The sequence below is a fragment of the Cololabis saira genome, chromosome 3, assembly GCF_033807715.1.
Source record: "Cololabis saira isolate AMF1-May2022 chromosome 3, fColSai1.1, whole genome shotgun sequence".
Lineage (NCBI taxonomy): Eukaryota > Metazoa > Chordata > Actinopteri > Beloniformes > Belonidae > Cololabis > Cololabis saira.
In genome coordinates this window covers 16173446-16192003 of record NC_084589.1, presented here as the reverse complement: position 1 = coordinate 16192003, position 18558 = coordinate 16173446, and the positions used below count along the sequence as shown (strand labels likewise).

At 39.8% G+C, this 18558-nt stretch overlaps 1 protein-coding gene across 5 annotated transcripts in view; it reads left to right on the top strand.

Moving 5' to 3' along the window:
- The window catches only part of trak1a (trafficking protein, kinesin binding 1a), a 34604-nt gene extending 16284 nt beyond the window's left edge, over nt 1-18320 (top strand). For 4 of the 5 annotated variants that reach the window (XM_061716363.1, XM_061716360.1, XM_061716362.1 and 1 more), the window contains 14 exons: nt 4000-4076; nt 4926-5042; nt 5219-5319; nt 5614-5722; nt 7541-7619; nt 7732-7862; nt 7962-8036; nt 8305-8442; nt 8592-8668; nt 8877-9116; nt 9996-10309; nt 12347-12841; nt 13954-14056; nt 16374-18320. In XM_061716363.1, coding sequence (XP_061572347.1) covers nt 4026-4076; nt 4926-5042; nt 5219-5319; nt 5614-5722; nt 7541-7619; nt 7732-7862; nt 7962-8036; nt 8305-8442; nt 8592-8668; nt 8877-9116; nt 9996-10309; nt 12347-12841; nt 13954-14056; nt 16374-17433 — 3090 coding nt within the window. In that variant the 5' untranslated portion in view covers nt 4000-4025 and the 3' untranslated portion in view covers nt 17434-18320. Of the gene's footprint in view, nt 1-3999; nt 4077-4925; nt 5043-5218; nt 5320-5613; nt 5723-7540; nt 7620-7731; nt 7863-7961; nt 8037-8304; nt 8443-8591; nt 8669-8876; nt 9117-9995; nt 10310-12346; nt 12842-13953; nt 14057-14947; nt 15045-16373 lie in introns of all 5 variants that reach the window. The other variant, XM_061716364.1, reaches the window with a different exon arrangement.
- Nucleotides 18321-18558: the final 238 nt, after the last annotated feature.

Here is an 18558-nt window from a genome sequence, read left to right as displayed (position 1 = left end):
TGTCTTAGTTTGTTGATCAGAAGTGGAAGTTGTGATTCTGGGTAGTATTTATGAAAATCGTAGTGATGGTTTTGGAGGGTATCATGTCTGCTCTCCGTTGTTTTCATGCTGAGGGTGCAGTTTCTTAGTGATTCTGTTTGTATATTTTCTCTCATGCAGCACAGCATGGTTCACCGGATGGGCTGGCATGTTCAAATATGGGCTTGGCTCCTTTATCCTAGCTTTTATTTTCATGTATTAAGTGGCAGCATGCTGCTGTTTAAACTGTTTTACACAAATGCATGGTGGTTTGTGGTTTTTAGTATATGCACTAATGACATCATGCAAGGACAGATGTCACTGCAAACATCTGAATTAGAAAAATGGAAACATATGTATGTTTATTTTTGGTTTCCCAAACATGCAAACTACAACCAAGGCTTGCCCCTTTTGAATATTTTATGATTGTGGCATGAATGTGTTTTACAACAGCAGTAAGGAAATGGTTTTCTGAGATTGTCACTTGTGTTAGGTTCAAAGAGTACTGCAGAGGCTGTGTTCGGAGTTTTAATTAAAGTAAAGTAGCAAGATCTCCTGTCTATGTGTTTTTGTGGTGTTTGTTTCCTTGTCCCTCATGCTGTGTGTTGCTCAGTAGTTGTCAAGGTTATTGGTCTGTCTGGATAGAACTCAGTGAAACACACACACACACAGAAAACCTGCTGATAGGTTTGTATGAAGTTTTAATCAGATACTTGGTTCGGATACTTGTAATTAAAACCAGAGACAGTGCTTTGCTGTGATACCTCTTGTTAACTACAGTGGTGCTGAATTAGACCAAATGCCTGACTTATCTGCAATGTCATCATCCTGGCACGATAAAAGGATAGAATGGGAGATGGTGAGCATCCCGTTTCCATTCCAATATTAGGTTACATCTTGCTCTTTCTAACCAGCGTCATCCACCTTTGTCTTCAGAGCTCAGCTGTCCCCAAATATGATTAATAAAGTTAATGAGAATAAGAATTAACAAGTTCTCTATAGAAGCGTTTGAGAGTTAATACAGCTGCACATTGTGTTTTAATAATTTGTGCTGGGTTAGGTGTTGCTACAGAAATAAGAATAATGCTCTTTGATAAAAAGCATGCACACAAATCAAAAGTGGAGCAGGTAAACTGACTTGCCTCAAACATGTGTTTTGTGTGCATTTGTATGTTCAGATCCTCCTGCCACTGTATGACAAATTTTTAACTTTAAGAATGTCATGCAGGATCATGCAGGTTGTGTTAAGTTTTTTCATGTGCCATCATCATGAATTACACGTTTAGCTCTGTGCTTCAAAATGTTGTTTTGGTGTACAAAAGGTTGGCACGTTAAGCTTGTAGGTCAAAAATACTAAGCTTTATATTCACTGAGGCTCAGTTTAATAATAGTTAGTATGCTAGTGTTGCCTCTGACAATATTTTCATATTTTGACCACGTACAGTCTTAACGGACCAACAGGCATGACTCTTACCATGATTATTAGTGCTGATTGCAAAGAGAAGTTAGTAAATTAAATCATTTCCAGATCAAATGATTTATATCCTGAAGCATATTGTGTTAACTTGAAAAAAGAAAATTAAAAACTTGTATTTTTGGGGGGATTTTACATCCTTGTTTGATTATATATTTTGGCATCCTTTTTTCTGAATAATCACCATAACTTTGCTGAGGGGATGGGAAAAAATATCCCTCTCTCTCTCTCTCTCTCTCTCTCTCATGAACTAAGGCGAGTTCCTCAAAAGAATAGATGTAAGGTAATAGGCATCATGATATTGGAGCTAAATTAGAACCTATACGCTTTAACTTGTATACAACTGAAAGACAGGAGTCTCACGCCCAGAATAAAGTAAAGCTGGATTCCACTAAGCAGGGCAGACAATTTTTTTTTTTATGTTTGCAATTTTTTTTAAAGTTTACTAAAGAAATTATTGTAATTTTCTTTTTTGTCAAATATAGTTATTTCTATTTTTCCAGTGAATGCAACACATTTTTTTACTCAAGCACCTCTTATAAGGAAAAGAAACATATTGATGTGCTTTCATTTAGTCAGGCAAAAACCTTCATGCCATGTCCTCTTTGTGCATGCTTATTCAGCCTTTTTTATGGTTAAAATAAGCTTCTTCATTAATGTATAATAATCATGGAAAGTGTGCTTAAATATCACATCACCAGCTGAGTACTTCTTTGTTTCCAGCAAGCAATAAACTGCCTGAATGTGTGAGGGTAGGAAAATAACATCATTTGCATTGGCCAACTCTCTTTGCATCCTGGCTCCTGAGTTAGCACTATTTTGTATTTTCCATGCATGATGTTTTGACTTTGGACTTTAAAGTCACAGACGTGCTTGAACATACTTAAACATGGAATGCAAGAGACACATTTTTTTAATTGTTTTTGTAGCAGCAGCAGTCTTGATAAGGATACCAACTGTTAGATTAAATATTTTCTCCAACAGACTGTAAAAGCAGCCACGATGGTTAACTGGATTCAATCTCATACCACTCCCAAACTTGAAACAAGGCAACTGGACGTCCTTTTCTTTAGTTCTTGAAGTTGTTTTGCCTTTTATTGTTAAGACTTAGTCACTGACCAACAAAAGAAAAGGGTGTGATATTTGAAAGTTTCCATGACCTGGATGACTGAGAGTTGACATCAGTTTAATTAATCTGATACATCCCATTAGTCATTTTATCCACATACCTGAGCAAATGATGTTGCTCAAATGTGGCACCAGAAAGGCTGGGGTCCATCCCAGCTCATTACAGTCAGGGTAGGGGACGGGGTACACCCTGGACAGGATGCCGGACCTGTCTGTTTCTGTAAAACAGTTGTACGCTCACTGGTTATGTGATAATAATTAAAGCCATCAAAGCCATTGATGTCAAAATATGGACAAAATAGTCTTGTTGTATTGCATGGGTTAATATTATGGCTGTTGATAATCAATCTGCAGTCAATCTGTGGTCAGTAAACCACAGTAGTAGATGGAAAGACATACCAACACATAATCATAAAGTAGAGCGTTTTGTGTACCAAATGCCTTAGCTGTACCTTCAGCCATTGTTTTAGTCCAAATATCTCACTGACAGAGATCCTTAATCTAGTACAACAAAACTTTGTCACGGATACAACAATTTAAAGTCGAGGTTTTGCTTGAAAATTGAGAGTTTAAAATGAAATAGATTTTCAATATAATCATCGTGTCTGTGTTTAATAAGTTATTTTTTTCTGAATCAGTAGATAGGTTGAATATTGTCTTTGCATGGGTCCTTTTAATGGTGTATCAGTGTTTACATGGTGTATGTAGCTATGATTCAACATATAAAAGCTAAGATCAGGAGAAGTGGAGTGAAAAGAAGATACGAGGAAGGTATTTTTTGAAACCCAAGACAAGATGACCCGGTTTTACATGGTTGCATAATGTGCAATTTCCACTTTGATGTCTTCAACTTATGCACCCCTTCTATTTATATCTATGATGTTAATCCTGGAAGCATCTTTCTAAATCGAACTGTAAGTCAACTGCTCCATATACATGATTCCATCCATTTCTAAACCCACTTCATCCTGTCGAGGGTTGGGCGGGAGCTTATCCCAGCTGTCATCGGACAAGAGGCCGAGTACACCATACCGCCAGTCCAACACAGGGCCAGATAGAGACAAAGGAAACAAATATGCATGCCATTAACTCCTAGGGTCAGTTTAGAATACACCCAACAACAAGGGCTTGTTTGCTTTTACTAATAAATCTATGAACATGGAGTCAAGTTTGTATTGAAAAACATCTCATACCTAAATTTACTCAAAATTTATGTCTATATATGTATAATATGGCTTATATGGGTGGGAATTAACTGAACCCATAGAATCCAAAACTAGGAAAGTAACGATTTAAAATAATTCAATATTGTGATTTTATTTTTAATTTTTTGTCTTATTTATGTATTTATTTTCCTTTTTTCCATGGTCCCTTCATAGTGCTGTGCGCTGACAGAGTGGGCCAGATGACGAAGACCTACAGCGACATTGATGCTGTCACTCGACTGCTGGAAGAGGTAAAATCATGAATTATATTAAAAGCTGAGAATTGAACTAATTGGACTTTAAAGCAGTTTGGCAAAGTTTCATAATGCGATACCAAAACTAGGCTGCTCTAAAAGGTCAAAGGAGGTTTGAACGAAGAACATCATAAAACTTGTTTCCAGCAGATGATAGTCAAATGTAGCTGCTCTTTTTCAGCTGCGCAGCAACGGACAGAACAGAAAGCAGGATATCCCGAGGAAAGCATCTGAAAACGGATCAAATAAACCATAAAATTCATCATCCAGACAGTCTAAACAGGCCATTCAGTGATTCAGAACATCATAACATCAACTAACTCCACCTCTTTAGGATTTAAAGCTTCTTAGTTATCCATGTAACCATTGTTACTGCTGTATACAGAATATTGTTAATGGTTGTAACCAGACCCAACCTCATTTCCAAAGGTTTATAAGCCTTTAATGACTATTGAGTAATGGCAGTTTCCTGTGGCCAGTCATTTTGCGAGTGCTTGCAGGAAACAAACTGTTTCCATCATGAAAAGAATGATATATTTATGATATATTTGTTTTAACTCAACCTTTTCCTTGTTATTGATACATTTTAATTCAGCCTAACATTTTGAACTTTGCTTTTTAAAATTAAATAACACGTCTGTTGCCAATGTTTGGTAAATGTAAATATGTTGCTCAGTCCAGCATAAAGATTAAAAAAAGGAGAGGTTTCTGGCCTTGCTCCACCCAAATGAATGTGGAGTCATATTTATAATCAGTTACTGTTGGCATGACACCAAATGACTGTTTCAAGAGTTTAAAATGGAGAAATTTCCATTGTGCAATAAACAAAACCTTTTGTTTATGCAGAAAGAGCGCGACTTGGAGTTAGCAGCTCGCATCGGACAGTCGCTGTTGAAGAAAAACAAAGCTCTCAGTGAGAGGAATGAACGGCTGGAGGAGCAGGTGGAGCACATCCGGGAGGAGGTTTGTAGCAGGAGCATTTCTGTAGACCTCTTCTCTTATTGGTGCTGTTGTACACTCATTGGGAAATATGGGTAATATGAAAAGTGTAAAACGTGTAAATCAAAACCAGTATATAGTCATCACTTCCTTTACTTCATTGTCTTCTCCTCAACTTTTTTCTGTTTGCATTCATGCAGGTATCTCAGCTGCGCCACGACCTGTCCATGAAGGATGAGTTGTTGCAGTTCTACACCCATGCTGCTGAGGAGAGCGAGGGGGATTCGAGCTCTTCCACACCGTAAGCTTATTTGTATTCACTTCCCCCTTCACCATCAAGTGCTATTTTAGATCAAATGTGTTATGTAGTTTTACAACAGAATTCAAATGAAATGCAAACTAATGACATAAGTTGCTACGTCAATGGAAATATTCTGAGATCTATAAACAGCCGAGGAGTGCCCTGTTTTTTTCATTTTTTTTTTTTTTCAATCAAGCTTGATCTAGATTAATTTCTTAAGGATTTGAAAGTAATGTGTAATTAAAGTGGAGGAAATTAATACTATAATAAAGCTAGAATCTTGTGTGTTTACAGTCTGCGTTCCAGTGAGCCCAGCTTGTCAATTCCATCTTTTTTTCCCCTGGACTCCTTACAGAAGAAACTCAAAGATTTGGAAGAAGAAAACAAATCACTGCGATCTACGGTACACTTTTGCACATTATTCCCCCAGATAATTAATAATAATTGTGAATTGCTGCGCAGGCAAAAGTATGTGAGACATATCCAAATTTAAAGCATAATATACTGTACATCCATGAAGATGTCTTTTTCTTAATGCTGTCAAGCGGTTAAAAAAATTTAAATTCATTAATCAAGATCTGTAATTAATTAACTTAATTATTTTCTTTTTTAATCTCACCTAAAAATGGCTGAGAAAAGCCCTCAACTTGACGTGTTTTCCTTTAAATTCATTACATTATTGTGGCAGATCAAAACATTGATATATAACAACAAAAGAAGTGGCTTTATAAAGTTTTTTTAACAGACTTGAACAGATGCAGTGCTAGCCATTTACATCCACTTGGCAAGTTCACTCGCCAGCCTCTCGGTCGCAGACGTGCGTATGCGCGTGGTGCTCTCCTCTAGTCTAGTTTTAGTTGCTGTGGTTCGATAAATTGCTAACATTATTGCTGCTAACGTTAGCTGTGACCGGGTGCTTTGCGTTTATGTGGCTAAACTTGAGCTGTTTCGGTGGTGAGCAAAGTCCTTTCCACAAAGACATATCACTCTACCTTTATCAAAGGTGCAGTCGGTGCATTCCCCATTCACTGGACAGACAACTTTCACATGCTCCTCCATTATCACTTCACTTCTCCTACTCACCGTTCCTCCCCATGCCTGTCCAGCTACAACGGGATATGCTACCAGTATATGCTAATGTCCACTTCAAGATGTGACTGACCGTTGTTTTCCACCCGTAACAACTCAAGAAGCCCACCGCACAGACACAGATTTCATAATAAAGGCAACCCGCAAACAGAAAAAGTAAAGTTAGAGATTAAAAAACACAACACGCTAAATATGCCTGTTAGGGCTGCACGATTAATCGTTAAAAAATCGCGATCTCGATTCATGCTTGAACGCAATCTCATTTCCAAATGACGACGATTTAAAAAAAAAATAATAATTTAAAGATGGCTGCATAAAAAAGGACTAGGCCTATGTTCTAGGTTGTTGTAGTCCTGTCATGGTCAACTATCATGTTGTCATGTTTGTTATATTTTGTTAATGATTGTAGATTACATTTGGAGAAACATCTACCTTTCTCATCACCTGACACATATTGCACATAAATATTGTTAAAATTGTTATTGTTAAAATTATTTAAAGACAAGAGAGATGTTTATTGTTTTTATGTTCAATGTCAGCTGTTACAGCAAAAAGCAGCCAGAGGAATAATTTGTTGCCTCAGAACTACAGGATCTGTTACAAGTCCCCTTTCTGAAAGGGTGTTCAACTCAGGGAGGAACAAATATTGTTCAAAATTGTTATTATTGTTTAAATTATTCAAAGGTTTGTGTAAAGAAGACAAGAGATGTTTATTGTTATTATATTTTTGTTCAGCTGTTGCAAAGTTAAAGTAATAAGTGCAATAAATTTTATATTGGAAAAAAATCGTGAGAGAATCGTGATCTCAATTCTAAGCAAAAAAATCGTGATTCTCATTTTGTCCAGAATCGTGCAGCCCTAATGCCTGTATTTAATCGCAATTAGCGCACTAATTTGACACCCCTACTTTTTCAATGTCCTTTTTACAAATTCTCAATAATCCAAACATGCACCTCTCCACCTGAAATCAGTCAGGTGCAGAGGCTGTAACTGTAGACTGTAAATGTTTTCCTTGGAAAGTCTAGCAGAGTAAGCAAGCTCTTATCTTTACCTAGAAGTCTTTTTATTGGGGTAATTATGGTTTAGTGCATGGGGTTGATCAGTAATGAGGAATTACGTTTTTGTGTTTCAGGCAAGTCACTTGGAGACTGAAACCATCTCTTATGAGGAGAAAGAGCAGCAGCTTGTCAATGACTGTGTCAAAGAACTACGTGAGTATTTGATTTTGTTTCGATCTTAACGACTCACTGAGTTTTTAAGAAGCAGTAAGAAAACAAGGTGGTCTATTTTTTGTATTTGCTGAACATCTGCTGTAATTCCCAGGTGATGCCAACCTGCACGTTTCTTCTCTGGCTGAAGATCTGGCCAAGAAGACCGACGATGCCTCCAGACAGCAGGAGGAGATCACACACCTCCTGTCGCAGATAGTAGACCTCCAGAAGAAAGCCAAGCTTGTAGGAAACCCCTGACATCTCTCACAAAACATATGAAGCGCTGAATACGTTTGTATTTTTCCACACGTTCACCTACTTTGTCCTATCTCATGTTTATAGTACGCGGTGGAGAATGAAGAACTGACGCAACACTTGGGTGCAGCTAAAGACGCCCAGCGACAACTCACAGCTGAGGTAGGGCAGTCCATGAGCTGTTAAGTCTGACGTTATCTCTCGAGGAAGCTCCCAGCAATCTATATCACAATAAGATGGTTGTAGCATGTGCCAGCTATTGTAGAGTCATTTTCCCAGCACGGAACTGACAGCAGAAACAGCTACACGGAAATATTTTATGCACATTGTCAGTTCCAGGTCTTGATTTCCCTGAATCCCAGTTAGCTCAAGTATAAAGATGAGGAAACTATTTGCTATTCTTCTAAGTCTTTTCTTTCTCTCCTCTAAGTTGTGCGATTTGCAGGACAAGTATGCAGAGTGTATGGAGATGCTCCACGAAGCGCAGGAGGAGTTGAAGAACCTGAGGAATAAAACTCTGCCATTCAACACCTCGAGACGTTTCCATTCTCTGGGCCTTTTTCCAATGGTCAGTAAATGAGTGTTGGCAGTCTTTAAGCTCTGCACATCTTCACGGCACGCAGAATACTCTTCACATCAGACACCTTCAGTCAGGACAGCATCTTTAAGCTCTTAGCACGAGAACAACAGAAGCAGTTGTATGATATTTCTTCTCAGGACTCTCTGGCAGCAGAAATTGAGGGCACCATGAGGAAGGAGCTTGAGATGGACGATCCAGATGTGGAAGAGCAGAGGTACACCCATTTTTCTTTTGAAAGATTTGTATATTTTGGACATTAAAACAAAAATGTAAGTGACAAATCAAAAGTGGTACACCCATTTTAAAGGTCTAACCTTGAAAAGAAAACATTGATCAGATTGAGTGTTTTTTTTTCTTGCATTATAAAGTCATTTACATCTACTAGTGCCATGTTTATGTGGTTGTGGCTCATGTTTCTCTAGAATGCAGCCAAAGCGAGTGTTCCAGACGGTGAAAAACCTCAACTTGATGCGTCAGCAGCGATCATCTGCAGCTCCCTCCCCTCTCAACATCCCGGGCTCCAATCAGACTTCATGCTTCACCTCAGGCCGCTCCAGCAGGGTGGGCACACCTCGCTCCAACTCCATTTACGGTAGCGAGACGGGAAGTGGGATCATCCTGGACAACAAAACGAGCAGTATCCTGGAGAGTCCCGATGATGGGTATGAACAATCTAAAGTAACTCCACCAGTACAGACTGTAGATATTAATCAATCTGACATCTGAATGTCAGAATATGTGATTTAGAGTTCCACTGAATCCTCAGTGTGATACGCTGAAAGATACTTGTACATATGTTGATAATGGCTTTTATTTTATGAATAGGAATTAGATATGTTTGCTCGTTCCAGCTTCTGTACTGTGACACATTTCTGTGAGCTCATTCTTGTCTGACTGAGGATGTATACATGTTATATATCAGGGGTCGGCAACCCAAAATGTTGAAAGAGCCATATTGGACCAAAAACAAATATGTCTGGAGCTGCAAAAAATGAAAAGTCTTGTATAAGCCTTAGAATGAAGCAACACATGCTGCATGTGTCTATATTAGTTATAATTGGGGGAAGATTTTTTTTTTTCATTATGCACTTCGAGAAAAAAAGTCGAAACGTTGAGAAAAAAGTCGAAACGTTGAGAAAAAAGTCGAAATTTCGAGAAAAAAGTCGAAATGTCGAAATTTCGAGAAAAGAGTCGAAATGTCGAGAAAAAAGTTGAAAAAAAGTCGAAATGTTGAGAAAAAGTCAAAATTAATGTTGAAGTTCAATCCCAAGAAAAAAGTCGAAATGTCGAGAAAAAAGTTGAAATGTCGAGATTAATGTTGAAGTCCAATCCCAAGAAAAAAGTTGAAATATCCAGAAAAAAGTCGAAATGTTGAGATTCAAAAGGAAAGAAAAAAAAGAAAGACGAAAAAAGAAGAAAAAAAGGGAAAAAAAAGGTCAAACATTTTTGAAAAAGCTCCAGGGAGCTTTTATTGTAATCCCTCCTTTATCAATTATTTCATGATTCTTTCTTCTCTTCCTTCCTATGTCTTCCTTCTCCAGGTCAGAGGACTCTAACAGGCGCCCCCCTGGTACTCCTGGGACCCCAGGAAGCAGGGACCTGGAGGCCGCCCTGCGCCGTCTGTCCCTCCGCCGCGACAACTACCTCTCAGAAAAACGCTTCTTCGATGAGGAGAGAGAGAGAAAGCTGGCTTACCTTGCAAAAGAGGAGGAAAAAGGAGGTGGGGAAGGCAGTGAAGGCCCCGCGACCCCAACAGAGAGCCTGTTGTCGCTGTGCTCTGGCGTCTGGTCAGGATACTCGTTCACAGCAAGGTCCTATCTGCCAGAGAAGCTGCAGATTGTAAAGCCACTAGAAGGTGATTATTCTTCTCAGAGACGCAAATCAAATGATCCTCCCAGTAATGAAAAAGACACTCAAAATCTCAACTTTCAGAAAGTGTTGCAAAGTGAAAATGAGATGATAAAGAAAAAACCGCATCAAAGCGAAGACTTTCAACCAAAGTCCAACAGTAATTCTGGCAAAAGCTCTCAAATTGGTGAAACCCACAGCCAAAATCAAGACCTAATTCTTTATGGCTACGGCTCCAGTTTGTTGGAGGTTCGCAGCTTGTTGAGCTATCAGCCTCTGCTCAGAACTTCACTGGGTTTAGCTGCAGGTCTGTTGGAAATGTTGGAACAACAGGAAGGTAGTTTAAATCTTCTGCACTCTTTTTACTTTAGACATGCACAGCCACGCTGTTGGTTTGAAATATAAGTAACAAAAGAACCCCAGATCTTTCAGGAACATCTTATGGTATAAAGAAATTAATGATCTACCATGTACCTTTATATGGTATATTGAATTACATTACCAGAATTACATGGGATATTATATTACAAAAACATTAGAATAATTTAAGTATCAACACTTTTAGAAAGTACTATAAACAAAATGCCTTATATTTAGTCTTAGTATTTAAATGCATAACACAAGTGTATGCTTTGTTTTTTAAGGATTTGTATTTTCTTAATTGCTTTTTTAATTACTTAGCTCTTGCAAGTGTAAAGTTTGTGAAGCTCAGTTGTCATGTAATAGTTTCTGCTTTATTTATCATAGATGCAAGAAATTGTATTGATTCAATAAAACAACTGAGTGCTATTTTCTCTATATATCCATGATTAACAGCTTCAGACATGATGTCATTAACAAAGTATGTTAAATGTAACTTTTTAAGGCATTTGTCCACTTGAAGAGGAATGATTGATTCCGTGTTTGCTGGCACCATCTAGTGTTGAAAGTCAGCATTGCAACCACTTGCACTTTGAAATATAGTAAAAATCATATACAGTCATGTATAAGGTTAAAACGGAATAAAGGGAGATGTTAAGTAGAAAAGGGGTTGTTTTAATGGTTGGGGTGGTAGGACTTGAGAAATAACATGAGGTCACTCATTTTTAATGTTTTATTACATCTTGGTGAACATAGATCATTTGCGTGTCACCTGTCTTGGTAATGATGTTATCCATACACTTCTAGTTCCTGTCCATGAATATTATGTTCCATTTAAAAACCGACAGTTAAATATACTTTTGAGTGTTCAGTGTACTTTCTCTCTGTAAATACTTCAATGGGAGAAAGCATTTGTGCCATCTGACTGTCTGTACTGTCCACTCATGTCACTTCTCTTCGGTAGGCCTTCTTGCCTTCATCTCAGTTTTTGTCTTTGCACTATATTTCTGTTTTTTCTTGTGCCTCTTCTTTGTTGTTAATTTCTGAATAAAATCTTACTAATTTATCTCACCTTCCTTTTCTCTTATTCTTTTGGTGTTTGTTTTAAGTTCTTATTCTGACGTCTCCTCACACATACAGTATAGCAGAAACCTACCAATCATTGGAAACGGAACAAAACCAATTCTCCATTTTGCATACTTTACTTTGACATGAGTCGCGTATGCGTGAGGCTTCTCACTACTGCATGAATAAATATTGTAGTGCCGTGGAGTAAGAGTACAGCTTTGCCTGTTTTATATTTATTGTTGCACTGCAAGTGTATGCACATCAGGTTGTCTGTATATGCATATATATTCTTAACATTAAATGGGCTAAAAAAAAACAAATTGATGAACATTAGAATAAGGAAATGTTCTTGTTCAATCCAAGACTTACTTTGTAGAACTGTTGGTAATATATTGTGAGAGCATCAGAAACATGGAAGTCGTTCTTTGACCACCAAAGTGCAATTTTAAGACCCTTCCACATAGACCCTACCACATCATATCTGCGATGGTTTGTGTGTCTTTCTTTCTTTCTTTTCTTTCTGTCTTTCATGCTGTGTCAGGATGTATTGCATCACCTTTTGCCGCTGCTGCTTAACCTGAACTAGTCTAACATGGTGTTGTCCTTTTCCTCCCAGGTTCTGCTACACTTCATGCGTGGCAGCAGTTGGCTCAGCCCCACATGGGGGCTGTGCTGGACGATCGGCCCGGTGTGGTCACCAAGGGCTTTCGCACTTTAGCCCACGAGCAGCAACAAGAGCAGGAACAGGAAGAGAACTGCCATCTGGACCGACCAGAGGAGGATGAAGTGTCATGTGACTCGTTTGAAGGGTTATCAGACACGAGCTCCACTCAGATGGGTCTGCCTCAGTCTACCTCCACCCCGTCTCTCCGCTGCAGCAAAACTGCTCACAGTGGTGTCAAAGCTCAATCAGAAGGACTGAATGGAGCCATTTGTGCTGTTAAAGATACAGTTCAAGAAAAAGATGGACAGGTTGCAAGCACGCCCCTTCTCCTCTGCAGCTCTTCCCCGTCTTCTCCACTCCCTTCTTCTTCTTCTTCAGATATCAATGGGCATGCAGACCTGAAGGAACTCCAGGCTCTGGAGCCCAACATTGTGGATCACATGTCTGGTGAGGGAGCCTCTTAGCTGGAGTCACATCACTACATCCACCCTCAAAAATGTTCATTTTTATCTGGAGCACGGGGAGAAACGGTGGGAGGGACTGGGGAAGGCTTTAACTGGAGCTCTCACAGCCATGATCACACTCATGTGCACTCACCAGCACTCCCACCCAGCCCAGGAGCAGTCCCTGTGTACGCAGCAATCAAGCACCGGCAACACAAAGTACCTGTTTTGTTTTTTTCTTTCACTTTAATTTACTATATCTTCCTTCCTGGTTAATCCTTTATTGCATTTGCACACCTCGCTTTCTTTCAGCCAATCACACTTCCTCAATTTTCAGCAATGCCTCTCCGTTTAAATCAGACCGTCTAAAGTTAGAAATCTCAAGGTCAATTTGACAGTTGATCGTGAATGGCAGTTCACTTCAAAAGTAATGAATTAGTTTAACCTGCACAAGCAGAAGTGAGATACAGGTTCAGTTCTGAAACATAAGTGAGGCAGAGATTTGCATCGATACACAAATATCACGGCTGTGTCCTGTTTATGCTTGCATATGTGGGAGAGTCTTCGTCAGGTGTTATTTGTGCAGCTGTTGGAGTCACATGAACGTGTGACGTCTGGCTGGTTAATATTGGAGCTGATTTAACGGCTCTGGTGTAAGGTCACCTTTGTACACACATGCAGCTCTCCCTTGCTGCAAACATTACAGTACAGTTTTCCTGCAAAGCCAGGCGTGCTGTAATGTGTGTGTGCTTACATTAACCAAGATCACCCATCATAATGAGATGTTCCAGCTTAAACTATTTACGTAATTAAAATTCTTTTGATTGTAATTACCTTCAGTCTAGATTTATTATACAAGAATCAGCAGTTTTTCCCTTATATTGTTGAGAATTATTTATTGGAAGGGGCTAAAAGGATGAATAACATAGTGTTACAGAAAATGTTGGGGCTAATTTATGGTGCCTTTGCTTGGGGCATAATCTACGACTGCGGCCTATTTTTCTCCACTTTCATGCGCATAATCATTTTGTAGTGAGGTATTTGGTGCATTTTCAGTCAGCGCTAACACTCTTTCCTACTTTTCTTTTCTCTTTTTCCCACTCTTCTCTCCTCAAGTTCATTTCCCAGGGAAGTGTATGTCTCATACTAGCTCCACATACACCTTCACTACCTGTCGGATCCTCCACCCCTCTGATCAGCTGACCACTGTCTCCTCAAGGTAATACACCTCACCTTAAATACCTGAACAATTGTGCTTAATATATTGTTTTTTTTGTGTCTTTGGTTTTTACAATAGATGATTTAAATGTGCAGTAAACAATGTCAGCGACTCAGATTCCAGTTTCCTATAAGACAGTAAGGGAAAGGTGATGTTACTGGATCAACAGTTATTACCAGTTTTACATGACGTATAGTATAGAACAGGGGTCGGCAAACCGCGGCTCTAGAGCCGCATGCGGCTCTTTAGCGCCGTCCTAGTGGCTCCCTGGAGCTTTTTCAAAAATGTTTGACCTTTTTTTCCCTTTTTTTTTTCTTTTTTTCCTTTTTTTCTTCTTTTTTCCCTTTTCTTCTTTTTTTCCTTTTTTTTCTTCCTTTTTAATCTCGACATTTCGACTTTTTTCTCAACATTTCAACTTTTTTCTCGACATTTCAACTTTTTTCTCGACATTTCGACTTTTTTCTCATCATTTCGAATTTTTTCTCGAGATTGTACTTCAACATTAATCTCGATATTTCGAGTTTTTTCTCGATATTTTGACTTTTTTCTCGACATTTCGACTTTTTTCTTGAAGTGCATAATGAAAAAAAAAATCTTCCCCCAGTTATAACTAGATACATGCAGCATGTGTTGCCTTCATTCTAAGGCTTATAAAAGACTTTAAATTTTTTGCTGCTCCAGACATATTTGTTTTTTGCATTTTTGGTCCAATATGGCTCTTTCAACATTTTGGGTTGCCGACCCCTGGTATAGAAGTATAATTTATTCCCCGGATGCTGCTACTAAAATTGCAGCAATGTTTGCTTTTATTTCCCTGCAAGCAGGCTTTGGTGTCCCTATTCCTGGCTCACACACTCTCTCTCTGTCCCTGCTGTTTAACTGGCTTGACAGGTCATGTGATGAGGAAGAAGAGCGGGACATGTATCATATGGTTGTTGTGGCTGAAGTAGAGCAGACCCATTGAGTGCACCTACCAGTGTGCACATGGGTGAGGACGTGCATGGGGGTGCAGATCAGAACACTAGTTGTGTGTAAACCAGAATAACATTAGGATTTTTCTTTAACCTTGTTTTCAAGTCAAATTTAGCTGGGTGTAATTTGTTGGAACCTTTTTGACAAAATGACTGACAATACTAAATCCAAACCCGTCAACTCCTGAAAACTACATTTATTTGGGTCTTACTGCAAAAAAGCTTTGGCCCTAGTCAGTTGTAGCATCAAGCATTCCTGTCAGTGCACTGAAAGTCCTGTGTGCCAACGCTACGACTGCAATAAGTGATTAAATCAAATTATGTTACACTTGACACTTGGGAACATTTATTATTCAACCCAGACCTTTTCTGTTTTTGGCCAAATCCGTCCACAAACACTCTTTCCGAGCAGCCTTCTTCCTTGTTTGTGTCATCTTTAGCTAAAGCAGAATGCTAGAAGTTTGTTTTATAAACAGCTTTCTCTTACGTTCTCATACGTTGTTGTTCAGTTTTGTCCTCTTTGACACGTGAACAATACATGTTTTCTTAGAACTGGTGCAACAGAAATGCACATTTTGGCCTTCTAAAAGCACCTCAAAAACCTTGTAATATAAGACTTAATGCTATGTTATTGATTTTTATACTGTGTCACTTTTTCGTTAGACTGTTATTTACTTTGGGGGCACCAGTGGCATCAAGTAGATAAACATCCCTGGGCGTTTTTATGCAGAGAAATCCCCTTTCTGAAGCATGTTTAACATCAGCAGATGCTTTTGAAAAAATATTTGTCCGTCATCGAACTAGCTCTAAACTACATCTCCAAATGCATTTTATTCATTGTGTTCCAGATGTGCCAATTAACAACTGCAAAAGAATAATCGTTTTGTCATTTTGTATCATTATTGGCTATCTTCATCTGCTGTGAGGACTTTCCGCTAAAACTTTGATAGAAAGCTGGAAAAAGAGCTTAGATACGTCAGAGCATGAGTTTACCCAAGTGGGCAGTGAAAACATGTAACAAAAAGCTAGTAATTTAACATATGTGTTAGTTTGTTTTTACCATGTAGCTGCTTATATCAGGGCTCTGATAATGTACTTACTGTGTGCTAAGCTGTCAGATGTTTTTAGGAAGTGTGTTTGAGGCTTAAATAGCTCCTGGCTGCAGCAGCTGTTTAAAAGATGCTCATTAACCCTCTGCTCAGATGTGAAAACATAAAAAGTTTTGGTTTGTGCATGATTATATGTTGGGTTGATGAAGCCTTTACACTATTGTCGTAATAATTTGTATCCATTCTTCTGTTTCTGCCCCCGGCCTCCATTCTCTCCATCTCCTCTTCCATCTCCAGCCTCGGCACGCCCTCCAGTCCGAGCAGCGCTAACATCGGCACACCAACCCACGCTCATTCCCCAATCCCCTTCTCAGCTCCGCCTACACCTTCCTACACTCCCTGCTGCACCCCGCGACGTCTCTCACTGGCCCTGGCCGAGTCGTCCACCAACCTGCGGGACTCCACCAAGACCACCAGTACATCCCTGGGCCTGGCGCGGCTGCTGGCGGAGCACGGGATTTCTGCCTCCGTGTACAACCCCTGCAGCTGGGACCGAGGGCTGGCGGCTAGCGGAGCTTCAACCATCACGGGAGCAGAGCCGGCTCAGAAATGCACAACAAGGCCAGAAGAGAGTGCCGTCAGACATTTGGTGAAACGGCCAGACACTCTCCCTCTCCAGCCCTGCACCCCTCCCAGCTCACCTTACTCCAAATTTGCCTCTTCTACACCAACATGCCCCGTGTTTCAGTTCAGCCCTCAGGATGACGACCCGCCGTATCACGACGCCTTCCTGGCCTCCAAACCGGCACGTACCATTCTGAGGGAAGTGCTGGGAGAGCTAGAGAAGGAGCAGTGCAGCCTGGCAGACGACGAAAGCCAAACGGAGATGACAAACCTCCGGCTTGTTGACAAGCTGAAACGTTTCCGCACGCTTTCCCCGTTTTCTGCCTCGGCTTCATCCGGTTCCGCTCTGATGGCCACCTTTGGCTCCACTGGGTTGGGGAACAGCGCACTGGGCGGGGGGCTTCCAGGTCTGAGCACAGGTCTGAGGAGGAACCGCAGCTATCCGGCCATGGTGGGGGCCAGTATGGCTATGAAAGACCCGGGTGGCCCGCCCTGCAGCGAAATACTCATACCACACACACTGTCCACCTCACAGACACAACACGCAGCCGAGACACAGGAAGTGCAAACAAATCAGACTGCGGCTACAAAGGCCACTCACCAACCACAGACTGTGCACGCACTGGAAACGGTCACACCGCAGACAATAATCCATAGACACACCAGAGCGAGCAGTGATCTGGGGGCTTTTACGAGACACAGCCAGCGCAGCGAAGATCAAACTGGGACATAGAAGAAAGACTCGGCTTATTAACCCGTATTACAGCACTATTCCTTACATAACTATACATGTACATGCATAACCTTATTATTTACAAAGCCAAATATCAGATTTAACTCCGCAGTTGTAGACCCGGAAGACTGACCGACACGATGACTCAAACAATCATCACTGAGCAGTGAAGCTGAATGAGACGCAGCGGTGAATAAAACTGGTAGTGACTGAAACTGTTACACTGTGTTAAACTCTTAAACTGTCTGGCCAGACTGACGACGATAGAATATGTTGCCTTTCTCTGTCGAGTTTTATTCAATATTGTACTTTATATGCAAAATGATGTGGCATATAGTATAACATTAAGGGCCCAATCTGGTGATTTTACTCTAGTTTTTCTTTTTCAGATTTTAGCCGTTGCTTAACTGAATGTGAGATCGATTTTGATGCTGTTGAGATTATTTTTGAAGAAATTGAATTTAAAGCTATATTTCAGAAATTCAACTGTTAATTTGAGAGCGCCGTGTGTTCTGCGGTTTGTTGCCCATTTTATATCAGGAAAAAACATTTCCAGAAAGCATTTTTCCTTCTACAAACCTACTTACATGACTCATGTTACTGATGACAAGTCATTCTAGTTTTTGGCTTTGCTTTTGATTTTGATATCTGTAAACGTCTGACAGAGTGCTTAAAGAGACTACTGGTGTGTGCAAACAAAATTAATATTTTCTCCGTCATTTTGTTTCTGTGTTTCAGTAACAACAGATTTTATTCAAAAGCTCAGATTTGTGAGGATTTAAGTTAAGTGCCAGTATAAATGTCATCAAGATGCATTAGTAATCAAAACTCTGCAAGTCCTTCCAGAGTTGCATTTTTCTCAGCAGTTGAAATTGTCAATATATAATCAATAAGCATAGCATAGCAGGAGCTTCAGTTAAAGCTAACGTGCACTAAAGGAGTTCTCTCATTCGTTTGGTTGAAAGTCTGAGGAACACAAATAATAACCAACTAAAACCGTGGCAGAAAAAGTAATTTATTTGATGACGAAACAATAATAACAGTGTTTTAATTTAATTCCTCTGGATAGCTGATCATAGGCTAAATGGACCTGTGTGTTTGTCTGCAGTGGCAGCGGTTTAGAGC